Below are 20,003 nucleotides of genomic sequence, written 5' to 3'. Positions count from 1 at the left end.
CGATGTTTCTACAAATTAACAGAAAGATTTTTCTAGATTTTCTATAATGAATTGGCAGTGTGTTATGTCAGTCTAGTCACTAGACGATGACATTGAATCAAGTTAAATTAAGTTTAACCTGGTCCTCGAAGTGCTTCTGTCACAAAGCTGCTTAGACATTTGACTGGACTCACAGGCAGTGGTCGTGAGCAATTTGACCCTTCCAGGCTTCTAACAAATTACATCCAAGAAAACTCAAAAGTGTTGCACCCCCTGTAATAAAGACTGCAGCACCTTCTTAAACTGAAGTGGTGATAATTACCACACTCTCATCACCAACCACAGAGGCAGAAAAAACAGTAAATTAGTCCCACGTGATGCATACAAATGAAACAGAAGTCGGACTGATCACAGGACCAGCCAAGGAAACTGAGAATCACGTAAATTCACTTTAGGAATAATAAAGGCATCAAGACTGACATCTGAGACATGGCCAGAAAAATTATGCAGGAAGAGCTGGTATCGATACAGACTGCAAATACTAGTTACGTCCATAAAATCCATCTTGCATTGTTAACAAGTAGAGTTTCATCCTCCTTGACACGGTATTGCTCCAATATTATTTTTAAATGTTTCAGTGCAAGTATTCTATGAAGTGGAAAATTCCATCCTGATGGAGTTCAGCAGCAGCGCATACTTTTTGCCCAGAAGTGTATCTTGAAATATCTTAAAAATGTGTTAGAACAGCTTTCTTAGAACTTGATACTCAGCCCAGAGCTCATATTAAAAAGTATATCCTTATCTCTCCCTCGGATTTACAACATATAAAGCGAATCACAATAAAAATTAGCGAGTCTCTGACAAAACATTCATTGTTTTCACAACCTGCACACTATCAGAACAATTAGAAAAATTAAAAGCAAAGCTAAAACCAAAATATTTAGCTGACATTTATTTCTTTATATCAATATTCCATCAATACACAGTGTAAAAGGACATACTACACCATATCAAATTCTCAAATAACTTTTCTTTTCCTAGCTGTAAATCTTAAGAAAAGAATTGGCTATTTAAGATGAAAATGAACAAAATGTACTATTGTGTAATGAGTCTGGAACACATTCTCCAGATGTTACTGTTCAAAGACATTTATATAAATCAGCACAAAACCCCAATCTTGCCAAACTGCTCTGGAAGAACCAGGAGGAGAAAAAAAAAAATCTGCAGAATTATCTGCTTAAATCTATCTACAATGATACAAGGATAACCAAACTCCAGATTTCTTAGATTTTACTCACTCTCTATACACCAACCAGTCATTTTTAACTCAATAAAATTTTCCACCCTCAGCTTAAGTCTGACACATCAAAAATACCCACCCACATTCAACCACATGCAATATGTCAGTAAGGACAAGAACTAACATAAAAGAGGTAGCAGGGTGCTTCTTCAATAACCTTGCAGTCTGCTTCTGAGGAGAAAAAAAAAAAAAATTTAATATCCATCTCTTTATACAATAACCCCCAATCACATTTCTCATGCTACTTTAGGTTGAGTTTTTTCTTTTCACTGTAACAGCTTATTGCTATGTCCTTAAAGGATGCAGAAGACCCCGTGATTATTGATTAAAAGAAACTCATGGAAAAACCCCAGAGCATCTCCCCACCAGCTGCAACAATACCCAACCAGTAGCAGCTTGTGGGAGGCATTAATGCACTGCATTACTTGCCCCAGCCAGCCTATTCCTGCTGTTTTCAGCTACTTCCTGACCTTGCAGTGCAACGCCTGGCACCATGAGCACAGACCCAGAACCTCCCCTGACAGATCTCCACTCCCTGGGCAGTAACATGCTGTGATGTCTCCACGATAACCAACTGCCTGAAATGACTAACAAAAAATCAGTCACACCATGCAAACATTGTAAGGTATTTTATGGATTTTGGAGGCAAACTATTAGAATTTTTAAAAAATAAATTTATATCTACCTCTATTTGCTCAGCTTCAGTAGCATGAAATAGTGGAAGAACCTTCTAAAAGCTGTCAGGACATTAAACAATTTCTAAAGCATATCCTATCCTTAGCCAAGAAACTTCAGCAAATACCGTAACAACCTGGGGTCAGCTTTATCTTCTCATCCAGATTTTCCCAATAGGCATTTCATTTAAACACAGAGCTTGCCTTCAGTGTTGTTTTTGGGGTTTTTTTTGCATCTCATAAGCTCATAAAAATATTTTGTGTCTAAGTAAACACTTTTCTTCAAAGAATGACTACCACAATTTTAGAAATGCTGGCATGTCTTGGGCATGGTGAGGTGAGGTACGGCCATCTCCTGGGCCAGATAAACAAAACATCCTGAATTATTTTGCTGGACTATAAACAAACCATTCATTTACTGAGAATGAAGTGTTCCCTGAAAACTCACCCAGGAGCTTACACCCTAGACACAAGATCTGCAAAATAACATCCAGGGATTACAGTGGGTCAGACATTGGAAACAAACATCAGTGCTGCAGGACAAGCTAGCATTATCATGAGACGTATCAACAGAAAGCTGTAAGCAATCCTGTTTTTTCTCAGTAAGACCCAAGCAGAGTAATGTATTCAGTTTTGGATGGTCCCTATCCTTCAGTTGCAGCAATCAGAATCCAGAGAAGATCTATCGACAAAAAAAAGCTTTGAACTAGAAGAATAATCCTGCACTGGGACAGTGTGTGTAGGGAAGCCACAGAATCTCCATCACTGAAGGCTAAGACCAGCCTTGGCACTTATCTGTCCCAAAGCATACCCTGTCCTTTAGAGATCCAATTCTGTAAGGCAGGCAGAGAGTAGAGGAAAACAAATATGGAAGTGATAAATAAAATCATTTTTCAAGCATCCAGCCCATTACGAATGATGTGGCTAGGTCATCCTCACATAAGGATGTTATTTTGTTTCTATAACTGTGGTTTCATATGCAGTTAAGTCACTTGTTGATTGATGTGTTTGAAATTTTCCACAGGGAAAATCTTTGATTCAACTCCCCCTGGGCCCACGGGATTCAATACAAGTACTATTTCTTTTCTTGATTTTATTTTTCTTCTGCAATTTTCCAATTTGAAAGAAAATACCCTGGACAAATTAAAAAGACACAAATCACTGTTTACAATCTTTTTCCTATTCACTTCACACTATTTTATTTTTTAAGCCTGGTTTGGATGAAAAAATTCTACAAACTTTATTTGCACTTATAGATGCATCAGTATAATAAAACATAAAAGGATTATTTATAAAACAAGTCTATATGCTCGAATAGGTCAATGAAATAATTACATTTCAACACTATACTTCCTCTGGTTACATGAACTTTCCAAAATCTTCATTTTGGGCCACATTAGGCTAAGTGGACCTTTCTTTAGAGTTTCCATTTAGACTGCTCTGGCGTTCTTAGAGTAGCACGTCTTGCCAATCTCTATTTCTGCTATTCTTGCTTATCAGTCTTTACTTCTGTCCACTTTCTCCATTTTTTCCTTTCAGTTCTTCACCTCTGATCTGTTCTGTATTTTTGTAATGTGGAATGAACAAGGGAAAGAGTTAATATACCGATCTTTACATGCTGCAATTCTATTTCACACTTCAAACAGAGCAACCAGACACGATGTATTTACAGTCCAAGAATCATTACTTCAAATCCATCTGCAGACTCAAAGACAAATGTACAGCTATTTCATTCAGATAACATTTTATTCAAAAGAACAAATGTACATCCCTTTAAAGAAAACAATTTTAGAAGTTTGCACACATTACCGAGGCTACAAAAATACAGTAGGCAAGGGAACCAGCTATGAATCATATAGTTTACATCTTTCCTCTAGAGAGGGGAAACACCTCCAGACAGCAGGAGTATGGAGCAGCAGACATTTGTTACTTTTTCAATAAAGCTATTCTGCAGGTTAGAGTGTGCAACCTCTGCAAAATGCTGACAATCAAAAACCTGGCAGGAGGTGATGGGGAAGGAAAGAAGAAATCAGAGTATGCCATCCAGTGTGAAAGAACTAAGGCAAGGGCCAAAGAAAAACTGTACAAGACTATTTCTTTTCCCTTTTCCAAAATGAACTTTCCACATTAAAAAATAAATAAATCAATCAATCAGATGTCTACTCGTTTTCAGGAAAGAGGATTACACAGCAACTGACTTCTAAGCATTCGGTTCATGTAAAACATACTGAAATCCATAGAAGAATGATGAGTTGCAAACGATGCCAGAGATCTGTAAGCAGCCTATTTCAGATGTTGGCATAAGATGTACAGGAAGAAACACAGTATCCTAGGTTACAGCTATTGCAGAGAAGAAACTTCTGCATGTTGACTTGTTTGCATATGATTCCTCAATTAAACCATTTCAAACAAAATTCCTCGTAACATGTCAAAAATTCATCGGATCAAAAACTAGGATTTACTTCCTTACAAAGTCAACGAGCTGCACTTCTTTTGCTTGTTAGCACAGGCCTCTAGCCGTGTTTGTATTAACGCTATGCTCAGAGCTTAAATGGCTTTTCTGGAAAAAAAAAAGAGTTTTAGATTTGATGATAATTTATTCTAAAAGCAATTTTTTCCTCTTCTTTACCTGTCCAGAGAGACTTGAGTAACAGTCTGGATAGGAAGCACCACCTGTATAGTACTACAACTGAGTATTAATACACTAAATTCTCCCTACTATAATATTAGATGATAATTAGACATTCATGTCTATAATATGCTTTAAAAGGAACTATTAATTTGTATCAAAGTCTAAGTATTTATAGGCATAGACTGCCACCTAGTGATTTGGATTATCTACAAAAATGCAAAAAACACTCTGAAAAAGAAAAGAGCATTAATTCCATTGTATTTTATATCATCATAAAGAGACAACCTCATATTATGCCACTTGCATCTCCTATTATTATGTTGATGGTACATGCACGAGGTAGGTGGTGAAAGAAAAGCCAGTAAGTATGTAAACTGCATTGTACAGGCAAGATCCATGAGGTTGCTTGTTCATCAATTGTCTGGAATTCCTCCTTACTTTACTCAGACTAGCTTCTGCATAAAACAAGCACTGCATCCGGAACTTATTTCATCTCCAAGACAAAGCTGACAGACAGCCACACTCCTGCTGAAGTTTTGGATTCCTTCAATTTTTGTGCTTTCAGTCTTTCCTGGCTCTCCTAAGCATAGTAACTAGATTTTCAGTATGTCCTGTAGTTCATCTTTGCCATTTCCTCTCCAGCCACTGCCTGTTTTCCAGAGGATTTCATTATTAGAGAAGAAGCCAAAAGTTCTTGTGTCATCTTACCTGCCTTACAAAAAGTTGAATTATCATTACGCGGACAATTCTTAAGATCACCTCTTATCTTCAGACTTCTCTCTCTATCCAAATTTGTAGTTCAGATACTGCCACCACGTACTTATGGGTACCTCATCAGAAGAATTATAAAGAACTCATTTATTTCTCCTGTCATGCCTTCTCCACTACCTTCTGTCTCAATCACTATCGACATCTTCAGTTCAATTCTCAGCAAGACCTAAATCTTAGAATCTGCAAGACAGAAAGGGATCTTAACATCTTTATATAATGTGTAAGAGAAACTTTTTTTTTTAAGATAGGAACACGTCAAAAAGCTTTTAAAATTTCTCTCTTTTAGCAACGACACTTTTCCTGTAGCAATACAATCTTCGCAACAGTCTGAATGAATTTGAAGAGGCAGCTTCTCAACTTGTCAATTTGATTTCACCAACACTTTATATACCCACCCATTTTATTATACAGTCACATGGAACATAAGCTTAGTTCTTCCACATCTAATCTATCATCTTTTTCACTATGAAGAGATCAGCACGTTTTCTGATCAAACATCAATATTAGCTTTCATTGGCCCTTTCTGAATGCTGATATAAGTACTTCTACAATTTCCCATGTTGTCTCCCATGCTTTAAAGGAGTTCCATTCAAAAATCCCCAAAGTATCAAATATCTTTCACAAAAATTTCACTAAAAATCCTCGCTTCATACCCACAGAACAAATTTGATTCTACCTAGGCTGCTGATGTGCTGAGACTATTGTAATACCCTTTATAAAGGGTTTTCTGCATTCCCTCAGCAGCACCCACCTCAACAGCACCCCTGCACTCTGGGGCAGGGGCTGTCAGTCTGTGAACAGCACTGGCACACCTGAACACATGGTGTTAAAACACTGCTACGGGAATGAAGTAGTGCCTTTCCTTCATTCCAATATTACAAGACATTCTTACATCAAAGAAAACCAAAAAATCACCCTCAAAGCAACACACCAGTAATAAAAAGTTTATTCCTTTGTGACTTTAAAGTGGGGATGTTCACTAAAAAAACTAGAACGTTGCTTATGAAGCCATCTGCTCCTGTTACTTACTTCCCAAACAAAGTTTTCTGTTGCTTGTTTTTACAGAAACCAACTGCTGTCTCAGGAACTTCATTTTCACATGAAGCCTGGTCAGCAGAGTAAACATATCCCACCAGAGTTACAGAACTAACTTAACCCCAACATGAAACTCTAAAGATCTTTAGTAATAAAAGTATGATTGAAACTATATGAACATTTTAATATACAAGCATAGAGTGAGAAAACATCGACACAGTAATTGAAGCAGAGAAACAAAAAGACAAAATAGGGCTATGTTTCTAAAATTTCTCAAAAGCATAGTATTCCTCCTCTCCCTTTTTCAGTCTGCTGCTTTCTTGTGATCTCCAAGATAGCAGTAATTCATCTTCAGCAGATGAAAAAACTAAAATAGATGTAATCACTTGCTGCAAGTCATTTTTGTGCCTCAAAGAAGCTATACTGCCAAACCTTAACATTTTTATAACATCCTTCAAACTGTTTGAAGGCCCAGGGGAAGACAATTCCCATATAAAAAGCCAGCAGGTTACTGTAGCCACAACCAGTTTCCAAGACCTGTAAATCACTATGCGTCACCTCACATGCCTTACGTGGAACACTGGTTCTTTTTTGGGGCAGTAACAGTTCTTCTTGTAGAGAAATGAGTACTTAGAAACCACACAAAAGGGAAGAACAGTACTTTGAAAATTCCTCCAGATTGTGGACTAGGTGGCTAACTCTATCCAAAAAGAACTGTGCACACAACACTTACTTTTTTTCAGACCATATACTGTAACAGAAGCATACCTTTTTTTTCCCCCCACATCTATCTTATGAACCACTGATGCTCTTCTGTAGGAGGGTGTCCCCCAGAAACAGCAGAAATAAAGTTTCTTCCAAAATGAACACAATATAAGGATTAATTTACATCACAGATCATGCAAGCAATTATTGAAAACTCCCGCAGGTTTTTAAAATGCAGTTGGACTAGATGATCTCTGAAGGTCCTTTCCAACTGAACTACTCTATTCTAAGAAGTTTCTTAATTAAAACTTCTTTAGAAAATAACCTTTTTTTAAAAAAATATAAAGTTTTTGCAAGTGACTACTCTTTTTCTTCCACTGAACTCACCTCAACTGTTTGTGGTCTGAGATAATTAAGTATCATTTAATTTTCATATACTTTTGCAAATCTGTTTTTGCCTACCTAGTGGACAGACAAAGGTTACTTCTAAGATTACTTTGAGGCAAAGGCTGTAATATTTCTCTGAATGCCTTCTCACAGGTTCCCAAATATGTAAACCAATCGCATTCTAGATGAAGAACAAGCATAGAACACGTTTCTATACTGTGTTGTATTTCTGCATTTCCAAGGCATATCAGACAACGCTATATTTAACAAAGTGTCTAAATCAATTTTAAGGTAATCCCTTCCTGGTTCTTGACTGATAGGACTGAAAAGCACCACCGTGTATTGCTGTTAAGAGGCTTTAATTTGATGACAGTAATTAAGCGGAGCCAAAATGATGAATATTTAAAAATTTGAAGTTATACTGATGAAGTTATTTGAAGAAATTGAAAACAAATTAATTTACATCAGCAAGTTCAGTAACTTTGAAAGCTTACATAAATGATAACACAAATGATAACACATTCTAAACTTATATTTTCAAAGGCAAATAGACACAAAAGTTCACTGACAAGAATTTTCTCCCACATATTCATCTTTTATCCCATAAACCATACAGGGCAGAAAAGAACAGAGATGTTAATATGAAAATAATGTCAGATTTAAATGCTAGCTTACCATACTTGTCTCGCAAGCCAACCGTACACCTGAAGACTCCACCGAAGGCCACATCTTCACCAAATATTACTGAAAAATAAGAACAGTAGAGGAAGGTTAACGTGACTCCAATGCATCCTATTTTTAATGAACATGTTTCAGAGGTTTTTATGTGAAATACCTAACACTCCATTTTACTTCAAGATTTTATGTTGACGTCTCAGTTCTTCTCATGTACAGCCTAACCGTAACAAAAAGAGAACAAAGGCTAATGAGGAATTTGTAAAGCAACACAGCTATGTCTCAAAACAGAATTAACATGATTGATTCAACTAGGGTTTCATTTAAACCATCTATTTTTCCGAAATATTCTATAATATCACATCATCTAAATTAATACAAGCAATTCCAAGAAGCATTCAACCACGAAAAAGTGTCCAAAGTTACGTGATCTGCTTCAACTGGCAAACACACACATTCTTCATCCACAGATTTCAGTAAATACTGTGTTTTGAAAAAGTTAAATTGAAGTGTTCTTCAAAATACAGATCAAGCCAGCTGGTACTGAAAAAAAAAAATGCCATTTCACGTGGCTATCAGCATACTTCCATGGACTTACTCATTCTCTTCATCCACTGAAATACTTTTCTGGACAGATTACATGAGCACGAGGATTTCCACTACTTAGACAACAGGTGCTCAATTCCCATACAACTAAAACCATATGAAGGACATGCTTTCTACTGCAAGAAGCACTGATTAATTTAGTAAGTAGGATAATACTTTACAGCTCATAGATCTGGACTGCAGAATTCCAGTATGGTCTGGCAAAAGGACTTTACACAGATCCAACCCCGCAACGCTGAGTAGCAAGACTGGGGCCTTAAAGCAGCTAAAAGGCTGAAGGTTAGGTTCCTGCTGGAGTAACATTCTACTCACTTTTACATAGTTGATACTACAGAAATGGCACTAAAATCTGTTCCTGGCACCAATTTACCTACAGTTGTCTAAGTCCAATTTAATAAAGCTGACGTATATAATACAGCTCTAGACTGAGAAGGAATGTATACAGGCACAGACTGGATACAAAAGATGGAATTTGTCCTAACAGATTAGGCAACTAATCAGACTTCAAAGTGAACAGTGGTTTAAGTAGTGCCAAAAAGTGTTACTAATGCACTGGAGGAAAAAACAAACTGACACAACACGATCATACACCTTTTGCGGCTGCGTTTGTGGCACTAAAAATCTCTTTTAAATATCTGGCCATCATCACACCTTTGTTGATGACAACAGAAGCAACAGACCTCCTGTTATCTGTAAGAATTAAGAGTAAATAGTTTTGCATAAAAAATAAAAAGATGAGAGGTTTAGAATAACCCTTTTTAATCAGACCACGATGAGCTACCTTCTTTAAAATTATAGGTTACCCAGACTGTCAAAGACTGGAAAATATTACATCACTTATGTGCAATGATGAACTGAAATCAGTAAAGCTAGAAAGGAATTTTGGAGGGCAAGAAAGGAGAGAAGGGAGAATGGACAGAGCAAGAATATGTGGTCTTTCAAAAGCACCACTTTTTGAGCATGGACAGTAGAAGGAACTAAAAAATGAAGACTTACATAAGAAAAACCTCCTTTACTTACTGCTGCAGCTAAAGCTGCCCTTAAACACCAGAAGTGTGTTAGGAAACATAGCTTTCTGTCCCAGCTTTCAACCAAAATACAACCAGCTGATAGAGAAGACACAACTACAGCTTAGATCACACAATCCATTAATAATCCGTTAATATTTTATTTATGTATTTTCAACCCTAATAACACATTTTGAAGTTTTTTTTGAGATCAAAGTGTAGAAATAACTTATTAAAAAGCTCTAAAGGCTAGGAGGAATGTATTTAATTGTGTGCACAAACAGGCAAAACAAAATGCAATCTATACAAAGCAAAACACACTAACGAGTACAGCATACCTGCAGTCGGATCTTTGGCTAAAGCGTTATCCAAGGCACTTGTTATGGACTGGAAGAGGTTCATCTTCTGAGTTTGCCCTGTGTGAAAGGAATTATTTAGATATGTAATTGGTTCAAAGCACAAAATGTGTTAGAAGACACTGGTACAAAAGTTTAATAAAAATTTAGTCAAGAGTCATAAACAAGATCCCTGTCAGGAGAACCTCAAAGGCTCATTGGCTGAGTAAACTTAAATTATGGGACAGATGGGATTGAGCACTGCATACTTTGCAATCCCAAGGACTAAAATTCTACTCAGCCTGTTTTCAAACACCATGTTCATAGCTGCAGATGCAGCTTTGCAATGCTTATTCAAACACAGAATCCCTAAGGTTGGAAGAGACCTTCAAGATCATCTGGTCCAACCACCCCCTACCACCAATGTCACCCACTAACCCATGTCCCTAAGTACCACGTCCAACCTTTCCTCGAACACCCCCAGGGACGGTGACTCCACCACCTCCCTGGGCAACCCGTTCCAATGCCTGACTGCTCTTTCTGAGAAGAAATGTCTCCTCGTTTCCAATCTAAACCTCCCCTGGCACAACTTGAGGCCATTCCCTCTAGTCCTATCACTAGTAATCTGCGAGAAGAGGCTGATCCCCAGCTCCCCACAGCTTCCTTTCAGGCAGTTGTAGAGAGCAATAAATTCTCCCCTGAGCCTCCTCTCCTCCAGACTAAGCACTACAAAGAAATATTAATACAATGATTTTTCAAAGGGAAAAAAAATAGTAAGGCATTATTGTTTTGAGGATAGGCATACTTTCTCCTGAGGTTCACCAGATCTCATCGAACTTTCTTTATCACTCTTAGATGTATTTGTTTTTAAGCTCCAGCCTTTACTGTTTACAGATACCTACTACTATTGTAAGTTTTCTACACCTCCTGCCTCTCTCTGGCCTGCAGATAGGAAGTGTCAGATCAAACTCCAAGTAAGGAGGAAAACTGGATGCTGAACAGCTATACTTAAAAAGGGTAAAAGGAAAGCACTTGTCCACTGTATTGAGATCTACTGCACGTCCCCTTCTTCACTGCAATGCTGCAAGGAAAGAAAGGGCCTTAAAACAAAGATGGAACAAAGCGATAGCCCAGTCCCTGCTACTGTGACCAACTCAGATTCTCCAATAAAACAAAATGATGCCTTATCAGAAACTGAGTGAAGAAGGAAATCCCTGGCTGATGTTTGGTAGCATTTTTACTCAAAAAACCTCTGTCTAGCTCACAATTACGAGCCACAGCCCAGGAGAGGATTGCCTACCAGCACACACAGCATGCCAAACAGAAAAAAAAAAAAAAAGGTGGTGGTGGTGTTAAGGTGAGGAAAGAGTAAAAACCCCAAAGAAATGTAAAACCAGGAGTAAGAAATCACAAAGAAGAACAAACTACAGTCTGTTTCCAGTAGGTACAGTATCTCTCAGCCATCACTCGGTTTCCCCTGCTCTTAAATTGTTAAGTAACATTCGGGTTTTTTGTTTGTTTAAGAGCTGGGTCATGGCACAGCAGAGCTGGGGAGCTGCTTTCCCATGTTTGATAGCTTCACTTGTTACACATGGCCCTTTAAGAGGAGGAAACTGTAAAAATTATTATGGGAACCACTCAAATCATGAGGTAGCTACAAATGATCAACATTTACAAATTCAGCAGAGGGAGAGTTGTGAATAGCAATTGTTCATCTCTTTTCCCCATCATCCACACAAGCGCTGAGGTTATCCTTTTACCAAGGCACAATCATTCCAGCATTTGAAGCAAGTAAATGCCTATTACTCCAACCACTGTCAGAACCTGCTGGCACTGACTGCTGTGACCTGCTGTTCTTGCTTACAATAAAGGCTTTTGTTTCAGCCCGTGTGGGGAAGGAGACAGTAATTGTGCCCTGCAGGTGTGAACGGTGGATCTGGAGACGCATTAATGTCCAGACAAGCATTGGCATTTCTTTATTTCACTTTCAGCGTTTTTCACAGGATTTCTCAAAGCATGTTTTCAGGCACAGGGAACTAGTTTTCCTCTCTGCAAATGGCACCAGCACCAGGCCTGCCCACAAGGGCTTCTCCACCGGGACCTCAGCCGAAGCTGGCAGTGTGCAGGCATTGCTGTGACATCTGGCGTGCCTGTGCCTAACGAGGACCGGCTGAGAGCTTTCTTGGAATTAATCGCTAAGTGGTGACACCGAGGTACCACAGAATATCCCGAGTTGGAAGTGACCCACAAGGATCAGTGAGTCCAACTCCTGGCTCCACACAGGATCACCCAAAAATCAGACCACACGACTAAGGGCGTTGTGGAAGCGCTTCTTGAACTCCAGCAGGCTCGGTGCTGTGACCACTCACCCTGGGGAGCCTGTCCCAGTGCCCAACCACCCTCTGGGTGCAGAACCTTTCCCTAACACCCAGCCTGACCCTCCCCTGTCCCAGCTCCATGCCATTCCCTCGGGTCCTGTCGCTGTCCCCAGAGAGCAGAGCTCAGTGCCTGCCCCTCCGCTCCCCTCATGAGGGAGCCGCAGGCCGCCATGAGGCCTCCCCTCAGCCTCCTCCTCCCGGGGCCGACCCAGCCCCGCGCCCCAGCCGCGGCGGCGGGGCGGGCCGTGCTGCGGAGCCCTGCCCGCGGGGAGGACCCGGACCCGGGCCCGGCCCCGCTCTCACCGTAGGCGCTGGGCGCCGGGTCCGGCTGGAAGGCGAAGTGCGCGGCGGGCCGGCGGGGCGCGGCCGGCAGCGGGAGGCTCCAGGGCGGGCCTCGAACCCGCGGCCGCCCCGCCGCCCCCGCCCCGGCCCCGGCCCCGCGCAGCGCCCGCGCCAGCCCCGCCGCCGCCATCGCCGCCGCTGCCGGGGGCCGCTGCCGGCGCCGCGCGTTCTAAAGAGGCGGGGTCCCCGGCGGGCGTCCCGATTGGCCAGAAGCGGCGGGGGGCGGGCCAATCAGAGCCCGTTCTTCGGTGGGTGGGGAGGGGGGAGTGACGGGCTTCTGCGCCTGCGCAGGAGGCCTGCCGGGAGGGGGCGGGGCCGTGCGGGAGTGGCGGGGCTGGGGGCGGTAACGGTCGGGCGCGGCCGTTGGGCGGGGCGGTCTCAGCGCCGGGGAGCCCCTCGCGGGTGGCGGAAAGGGATCTGGGCAGAGCCCGGGGGGTGGCCCGTGAGGAGAAGGGGAACGAACGGGGAGAGCTGAGCGTCCAGCCGCTGGCCGTGGGGTAGCTGCATGCCCAGCCACTCCCTCTGCCCGTACTAATTGGGGTTAATTCTTCATCGTGTCCCAGAGCTGCCTTTTCCAGAGTCCCTTGGGTCATAACCGTCGTTATATATACACACATTCCAATATATACATATATACATATATATAAATTTCAAGTGCTAAATATATATATATAATTAATATACATATAGAAACACAGAATCATTACGGTTGGAAAAGACCTCCAAGATCATCTGGTCCAACCACCCCCTACCACCAATGTCACCCACTAACCCATGTCCCTAAGTACCACGTCCAACCTTTCCTCGAACACCGCCAGGGACGGTGACTCCACCACCTCCCTGGGCAACCCGTCCCAATGCCTGACTGCGCTTTCTGAGGAGAAATGTCTCCTCGTTTCCAGCTTGAACCTCCCCTGGCACAACTTGAGGCCATTCCCTCTAGTCCTATCACTAGTTACCTGTGAGAAGAGGCTGATCCCCAGCTCCCCACACCTTCCTTTGAGGCAGTTGTAGAGAGCAATAAGGTCTCCCCTGAGCCTCCTCTTCTCCAGACCAAACAACCCCAGTTCCCTCAGACGCTCCTCACAGGACTTGTGTTCCAGGCCCTTCACCAGCTTCGTAGCCCTTCTCTGGACACATTCCAGCACCTCAATGTCCTTGTAGGGCCAAAGCTGAACACGGTACTCAAGACAATTTATTTAGTAATTGAAGTTAATTTATCTTTGGTCTTTCCTACACATACATTTTTCTTGCCAGGTATTGTAAAGCATTCTTCCTGATTTTTCCTTACCAAAGCGACCACCCCTCATTCCCACTCAGGGTGAGGTTTACCACCTGCTATGACATGTTTCACTCGGCTTTAGATAGTGGCTTTTTCCAGCTCACTTCCAACCCATTGCCAACTGTTCCTGTTAATGACCTCTGGACCATTTGTGAAGACTTTTGTTGCACTAGGCACTGTGTGAAAAAATATTTCTGTTTATCCTGAATTTCTTAATTGCTGGGGTTTATGCAAGATGAAAGGCTAAATCTTACTCCTAATTGAGGAGCCCAGTGGTTTGCTCTTTAACATGCCCTTTATCCTTGGAGACGGTTGACAAAGCCCTTGAGATCATGGGGTCAAACAAGTTCTAACATATCCCAGTATATCCCATGGAGGCATAATACTGATGAAAGCTTAATGAGAATTTTAAAAGACAGTAGAAAAAAAAATCCAATAAAAGCGGAGTAAACGTCAGATGTTGCAATTGCTTCTCACTCCATGGGGAGGCAAAAGTTAAATACCTGAAAAAGTTTAATACATGAAAAGCGTAATAGCTGTCAAATGTTATATAACTATTTATTTGTATGGCTGATAATAGAGTAGGAAATTATGAATAGCCCAGTTTATTATTCAAAGAATTGCCTATGTTTCTTTCAGTAAGCAATGTATTCTAATAGGAGGAATTTAGCTGTATTTACACATTGTTGTGGCCAGAACTGCAAAAACTTCCAAATGGAGAACAAACAGTACAGAAAAACACCCTACTTGTAAGTCATCATCTATTATTATGTCAATCGCTAGATCTGTGAATTGCTACATTCAAACTATAAAGTATGAGGTTTATTAGGTGTATGTACAATGAGTGTTTCTCATGATGATTATGATTATTTATAAAACATACCAATAACCTTGGTCAGATATTCCAGGAGATGCCTCAGTTTTCACCACAGGCAGATAAAGGATACTCCTTGCTGCCTTAGTTCAGTGTCCCACATCGGGTGGTACGTGGAACTTGGAAAGAAAAGAAATGGTTTTGCAGCCCAGTGGAAATTCTACCATGTACAATGGAAGGATGGAAAAAGAAACACTCACCTCCAGTAAGACCTGTTTACCTGCTGTTCAGACCTAGATGAAAGAGAAAAAAGTGTCCAGAGATGACACTCTGAATTACGACACTCTGAGATGAGTGCTACCTGAATTATTACTGCCTTTTGAGTACAAAAGGTAGTTAGTCCACACATGGCCTTAGGAAGCTGCACTGGTACTGGAAATGGAAATGGACAATCAAAGGGTTTTATCCCAATGTACTTTGGCTGACCGGTATGTTAGTAGAGATGAGTCCTAGCATTCATGACTTTCCAGCTCTGAGAGAGTGATAACAATATCCACATTGTTTCTGATATATTCCAGCAACTTGAATTACATTTTGAAGAGAGCTCTCTCATTTGGAAGTTGTTCACTCAATTAGGGCCACTTCGGTTAAATCTATGCAAAGGATTTTGAGAGCTGAAATCAACTGCCTTCCCCATCTCTGCATATTAGTCATTATGTGTATCCTTCATGTTGTTGACAGCCATTGAAAAACCCCTGGCAGCCATTACTATTATTTCTGGATAATCACGTAAAGCAATTAATGAGGATGTGATGGGGATTGCAGACCCTACTGACATGGACCAGATTATGCCCATGTTTATGCCAGCATTATCCAGATGTAATGTCTTTGAAGTCCATGGTGATATTTAGGATCGACATGGATCTAATTGTGAACTAATTTCAAGTATTGGACTCTGACATGAGCATATAGCCCCATATCTATCATTCTACTACAAAATCTCCCCAGATTTGAAAATAGCTGGTAGCTGAATCTTAGACTCCTTCTGAGCTTCTTACATTTCCCAGTGTGTATTGTTTTACTTACATTACTTACATCTGCAGATGATGTAGATGAAATCCAGATGATTTCTCCTGCATTACTTTGGGTATAGTTTCACTGTTTTTATCTTGTAAATTCTAACAGTCATGCTATAGTCTTGCTGTCAGTTTTCCTCACTGCTTTGTGGTTCATCAAAGTCTCAAATGGCTACCCCAACAGTCAATGAGCTGATCCACCTCCTCCTGTAGGAGGTGATAGTGACCAGTTTTGTCTCGCTGATGCTGTGTCTTGGCACAACTCCTGTTTTTTCCTTTGCTGTTTTCTCTCTTCCTCCTACCCTAATTATAATCAGCTTCATCATTCCTTTTCTGTAATTTATTGGTCCTTTGGAGCTGTTTTCTCCCCTCACCCTAGTCCCTCACTCACAGAAAGAGGGTATTTTGCTGATTAGGGAGTCCTCTCTCTCTTGGGTACATATAACAGGAACTGTTCTCTAAAGTATACCATGGAAAGGACCAACTGTAGATTTTGGCCTGTCTGTTTTTGTTATTAGGCCTGTACAGAATCCCAGTTGCTTTTAGATTTTTAGAATTCACCAGAATGGTCACACCTGAGTTAAAGACAATTTCACTTTGAAATTATATGAGTAATTCCTAATGCTAAGTGAAGTGATACTAGAAACAGCAGGGACTACCTGCAGAGACATCATTCAACATTTTTTATAAAATATTTTGGTGTTCGTAATTATGAGAAGAGAATTCCACTCTCCCCCACTTAATCAGTTTTAATTGTTTTGAAATCACAAAGCATATTTAGCTCTTTGTGCTACTGCGGCTCAATCTAGAAATACCTGTATAGGGAAATTGTTTTTAATAGTTGACACTTCATAATTCTAGCACAAAAAAGCAGCATAAAATCCATTTTGCCTGAAAAATAAGGAGCACATTTTTATCTTGAGGATAATTAAAAGTAGGAACAATTTACCTGAGAGCATGCTGAATTGTCGTCACTTCTGTTCTTCAAACAAAATCTAGATTTCTTTGTAGAAGGCACAGTAGATCTCACAGAACATATGCAAAACATGCTAGAATGCCTGTTTGATATTTGTGACAATATGCTACTGTATACTGGTCAGTTTGGGCACCTGCTTGTTATAGTATGGTCATGTTCAGTGGAAGTTAAAAAAGGGAGAATAAAAGTACAACGGAGCAACTTGTGCAGGAACCCACTGAGCCAAAGCCCCCCTGTTTCTCTGGCATCATTTCCCTAGAGCACGGTGCAGTTCCTGTGTCTGTATAAATGTCCTGCCTTTATGAAGCATTTCTCCTCTATAGAGAAGTCTGAAACATAATTCCGTAGTTTTGCTGCTATTGTTTTTATTAGAGGACTAATTGCTTATTTCATTCAGACTGATAGTGTTAGTTCTGGTTTGAATAATAATAATTAATAGTAAGCCCTGTCTCATCACGTGTAAAGATAAAAGTGTGCCACAAAAGGAAATCAAAAGGAAAATCCACAGCCCTTTTGTCAGAAGATATGGTTTTATTCAGTTTAGTTGGCTTTAAATAATGGTCATGTGGTCTAAAGTCACGTTTGTATCACATGAGTTTCCTACAGTTTTCCCCTGTATTGCTGTCTGCCACCAGCAGATACTGCGCTGGAGATAACAGCGTACAAAGCAACACATTCCACAAGGCTTAAATACGTGTTTGAGGTTTGGTTCACCTTGCCACAGACTGACCTTGCACTGTTCATAGTAACTTCTGCAAACTGAACGTGCAGAATTTGTACTCTGTCAGCAACCAAACAAGTAAAAGTCTTACTCCTGCCATACAGTTATACAATTTTGACTTATAAGTGCAGAGACATCCATTTCTATGTATCAGTTATCCAGTCGTTGAACCAGTATCAATAGCCAGATAGGCTATATTGTATGAGTCAGTGCAGCATCCAGGCCCACATTTCATTGCTCTCAAACATGAGATGATGGAACAGAACTGTATTCAGAGTGTGAGGAATCAAAGCTACCCAAGAACAACAGATCATACTCCAGGGACACCTGCGCTACTGACTTTATGAAAGCAAAATCCCATACTGAGCTGTCAGTTCTCCTACATTCAGCCTAAGTGGATTTTTTTTCCAATCTGTGTACTTATCCCTTCTTGCTTCACCAGCTTTGCAGTTACATGACAATCTAGGCATTTTCTTTCTAGGTTAATTTACAAAGGTTTGTGGTGTTGAATAGTATTCAGATTCTACTCCTGCAGTCAGTGTTGTACTGGAGTCTGCACCAATGCAGTCACCTGCATGCAGCCAGGAAGTTAGTTGTGGTACTAAATCTTCCCCTTTGCACTCAATCCATTTTCTTCATCCCCGCGGAAATGTCTAGATGCACTTTTATTTTTAACATTAAAAGAGTATATCTTCCTATATGCTTTTTTGACTTGTGCAATTCATGTGGTTATGGTTAAATCTAAGTTTGGTTCAACATTTTTGTGCCTCGTTCAAAATAAATAAATAAATACATTAATTATTTTTAACTTTTAAATACAGGGTTGCTTAAATAGGTGTATGTTTTGCTTAAGTTTTGTTTTGCCTAAGCTTGTGTTAGATTAATAGAATCTCTCTTAGCAGGCACCCTGGCCTCCATCCATGAACCCACAGGCAGTGTAGGAGTTTAATTTAGAAGCACAACTTCACTGACACACAGAATTTAGACTATATTAGAAAGCCTGGACCTCCCTGAAGGACTGTAGTAGTTCACATTTTTATCCACAACCTTGGTCTTTCTGTAAATAAATTTACTAAAGTCTATTAGAAATAGCACAACCTGAGAGTTGTCTTACTGATTTGTAATTTTTCACAAACACCATTAGGTGGCAGAGAACAATAAAGTTTTACTTGATGGAATTTAATACATATGTTGAAATGCAGTTCTGTCAGACCGTTCCCTCCACCCTTTTTGAATCAGACTTATTCCCTGCTGTGAACTGTCAAGAGCTCTGTCTAGTTAATTATTAAATTACTTACAAACAGGGCTCACTGCTTTCATCAAGACTGTTTCATCTTTAATTTCTCTGCCTTTTGTCAAGTGAGAAAAACTGAGGCATGTTCACCCTAATGGGAGTTCTCTACAAGCAGTATCTCATCATAGCTTTATCTCTACTTCCAATCTCCACTTCTACACCTAGTGAGGCTAAATGTGAGTGCTGAAGGTAGCCCCTAGGCCAGGATAATTCCAGCAGCAGCCATTAGTGAGAGGCAAGAAAATTAATTTCGCTTTTGGGAGCCGCGATTCTAAACTGTTGGAAAGGAATAGGCTTTTGTGGGGGTCCAGGTAGAAATAAAGGATTTTTACATAGTGTAGATAGAGCAGGGTTGGAGTGATGGGGTTTAGATACCCAGGCTGACAGACAGATGGGTGGATGTAAGAAGACGGGAATTCATACTGCCAGCAGCTTTTGTTTCTCTAACTCTAGATGGCTGCTGATTTTATAATCCCTGTGTGAGAATTCCAAGTGGATTCCAGTTTAGATTTCAAAGGGTGAGAGGGTAAGTAGCAGGAATCACTGAGCAGAGCTTCGCTGCTTAATATCTCACTTGCTCACTGATGCACAGGAGGCCAATTCTGCTCTTAGTGGTATCATGGCAGTCATGGATGTCTGTGGTCAGCATTTCCCAAAGATGCAGATTTAACCCGCTGGCAGGAGCAGTCCCTAAGAGATTTATCTTATTCCCTAAAACTCTCTGCTTGTGCTCTTGGTAGGAACTGTGCCACAGACTGTTACATGTGCTTAACTGGAAAGTCCCAGTGCAGGTTTTTCCATAAGTTCATGTTTCAAATTGATTGCCAAAGTAAGAAGTAACAATTCCAGAAAATACTACACAGATGCAGTTTGCCATACCTGCTTGTTAAGCTTACACTGGAAAAGAGGAAAAGCACACGAGAGACATTTTGTTGACTTGCTATTGACTTGTCTGATCTGCAGAGGAATTCAGATCAACGCAGATTTAACCTAAGTGAGTGACAGTACAGACTG

General features: G+C 40.5%; 1 protein-coding gene across 1 annotated transcript in view; it reads right to left on the bottom strand.

Moving 5' to 3' along the window:
- The window catches only part of BCKDHB (branched chain keto acid dehydrogenase E1 subunit beta), a 124,926-nt gene extending 112,024 nt beyond the window's left edge, over positions 1–12,902 (bottom strand). Inside the window, exons 1-3 of the mRNA XM_035559541.2 lie at positions 12,788–12,902; positions 10,110–10,187; positions 8,159–8,227 (exon numbers count right to left, since the gene is read on the bottom strand). Of these exons, the coding sequence (XP_035415434.1) occupies positions 8,159–8,227; positions 10,110–10,173 (133 nt within the window). The 5' untranslated portion in view covers positions 10,174–10,187; positions 12,788–12,902. The remainder of the gene's footprint in view (positions 1–8,158; positions 8,228–10,109; positions 10,188–12,787) is intronic.
- Positions 12,903–20,003: the final 7,101 nt, after the last annotated feature.

The sequence above is a fragment of the Cygnus atratus genome, chromosome 3, assembly GCF_013377495.2.
Source record: "Cygnus atratus isolate AKBS03 ecotype Queensland, Australia chromosome 3, CAtr_DNAZoo_HiC_assembly, whole genome shotgun sequence".
In the NCBI taxonomy this organism is placed as follows: domain Eukaryota; kingdom Metazoa; phylum Chordata; class Aves; order Anseriformes; family Anatidae; genus Cygnus; species Cygnus atratus.
This window is presented reverse-complemented; position numbering and strand designations above follow the sequence as displayed.